The 1693-nt window shown below is 46.6% G+C and overlaps 1 protein-coding gene across 1 annotated transcript in view; it reads right to left on the minus strand.

Annotated features, from left to right (window-relative positions):
* Positions 1 to 1275, minus strand: part of LOC113777154 — an 8239-nt gene extending 6964 nt beyond the window's left edge. The window contains exon 1 of the mRNA XM_027322194.1: positions 1088 to 1275. Within this exon, the coding sequence (XP_027177995.1) occupies positions 1088 to 1275 (188 nt within the window). The remainder of the gene's footprint in view (positions 1 to 1087) is intronic.
* Positions 1276 to 1693: the final 418 nt, after the last annotated feature.

A 1693-nucleotide genomic window follows, 5' to 3' on the forward strand; every position in this document is an offset into this window, starting at 1 on the left:
ATGAATATCGTTATGAAGTGCATGTGAATGTCCGGGTGCGAAGGCTAATTAGCGAGCTTTGGGTTGCAACCTGGAACGTTCACAAGCCTTATACACGTTCCTTCCTACCTTGGAGAATGTCCTTGTTTGAGAACCCCTTGAAGCTGACCAAGAGACATGTGCACCGAATTATCTTAATCATAACATATGCAAGTATCATTCAATCTAAGAGGGCCAATATGTGGAGATTTGAGGTGTCATGCTACTATCTCTTGTTAGTATCATTCATCTCCATCCAGATTTGAGGACAAATCCTTCTCAAGAGGAGGGGACTGATGTGTGCACGGATAGCGAGATGGATGGCGGCCCTGACTCAAGGCTTTCATAGAGATATTGAAGGCTTGGAAGGAGACAATCAAGTTATCTACACCATGATCCAAGCCCATGAAGAGTCAAGTTATCTACACCATGATCCAAGCCCATGAAGAGTCAAGTTATCTACACCATGATCCAAGCCATGAAGAGTCAAGTGGGCCTCCAAGTGAGTTGGCCGAATAGGGCCTTAAGCCTTAGTGTTAGGAGTCTTAAGTTTAGATTAGTCCTTTTGTTAGCCATGGATTCGGCCCACCTTTGTCTAAGGATGGCCGAACCACTAGGCCCTTTTTATTGAGTCCATGGGTCGGCCCACCATGTCCAAAGAGTGGCCGACCCTCTAGCCTTGCGATATTAGAGTTTCATTAGTTTTGCCTATATAAAGGCTTGCTTTGTAAGCATAAAGGGAGACGTTTTATGAATAAAGTTTTGTATATTTTCGATTCTTCTTGAGAGAGAGATTCAACCCCTTTACTTGCTTTGGCAAGGGTTTTGAGCAGTCTTGCGTCCTGTCCTAGATTGTTCTACCGACCTATTCCCCTGGAGTATTCGCCTTCATCGGAGTGTCGTCTACCGTCTTGAATCAAATCGTGTCGTCCGTTTGGTTCTAGATCCCGCAAATTTCAAGCGTTGGACGTCCTCGCTAGATCCTTGGGCAAACGTGCTACGTGTCTCGAAACGTGTTGATCGAGGAACGTATCACTCGACTTTTTGCTTGCCTTGTCCCTTAAAATACCTTCCAAACGCTTCGAAAATATTACGGTTCTTAGCCACAAACTCAGCCATTCTGGCAATGGCTTCTCCGTTAGTGGGTCGAGCCTCATGGGACTCCTGACCCTCAAGGACATTTTTCTGTTGGGCTGGGGCGTTTGCCTCGGCCCCAATGGTGAGGACCCTCCTACTCCTAGAACGCGTAAATTTCATTCTTCCTATGTCTTCGCGTTCCCACAGACAGCGCCAATTGAAGGGGTGAATTCTGACCTGACTAGCTGGTCGGGAAGTACAATGCTCTACTGCTTGGCGAGGTCACCACACCAGGATCACCTGCTTGATTCACGAGGGGTGGGGTAAGATCCCTCGGTTTACCTCCAAAGATTAAGTTAGTTGAGATATTATGAAAACACAAAGATCACTTTTTGAGAAAAGAAATAGGTTCCTTTGTTACCAGAGAGTCGTCCCCTTTCCCTGGGTAAGGCTCCGATATTTATAGGGGACAATTTGGAGGGAAGGACTGTAGGGTCCAGGTCCCTAGAAATCTGATCGAGACAGCCTATCTCCTGGATTTGACCACTATGTAGGGGACAGGATGTGCAGAGCAGCATGTCAGGATGGACGTGTCAGA

This window comes from Coffea eugenioides, chromosome 7 (assembly GCF_003713205.1).
Source record: "Coffea eugenioides isolate CCC68of chromosome 7, Ceug_1.0, whole genome shotgun sequence".
Taxonomy (NCBI): domain Eukaryota; kingdom Viridiplantae; phylum Streptophyta; class Magnoliopsida; order Gentianales; family Rubiaceae; genus Coffea; species Coffea eugenioides.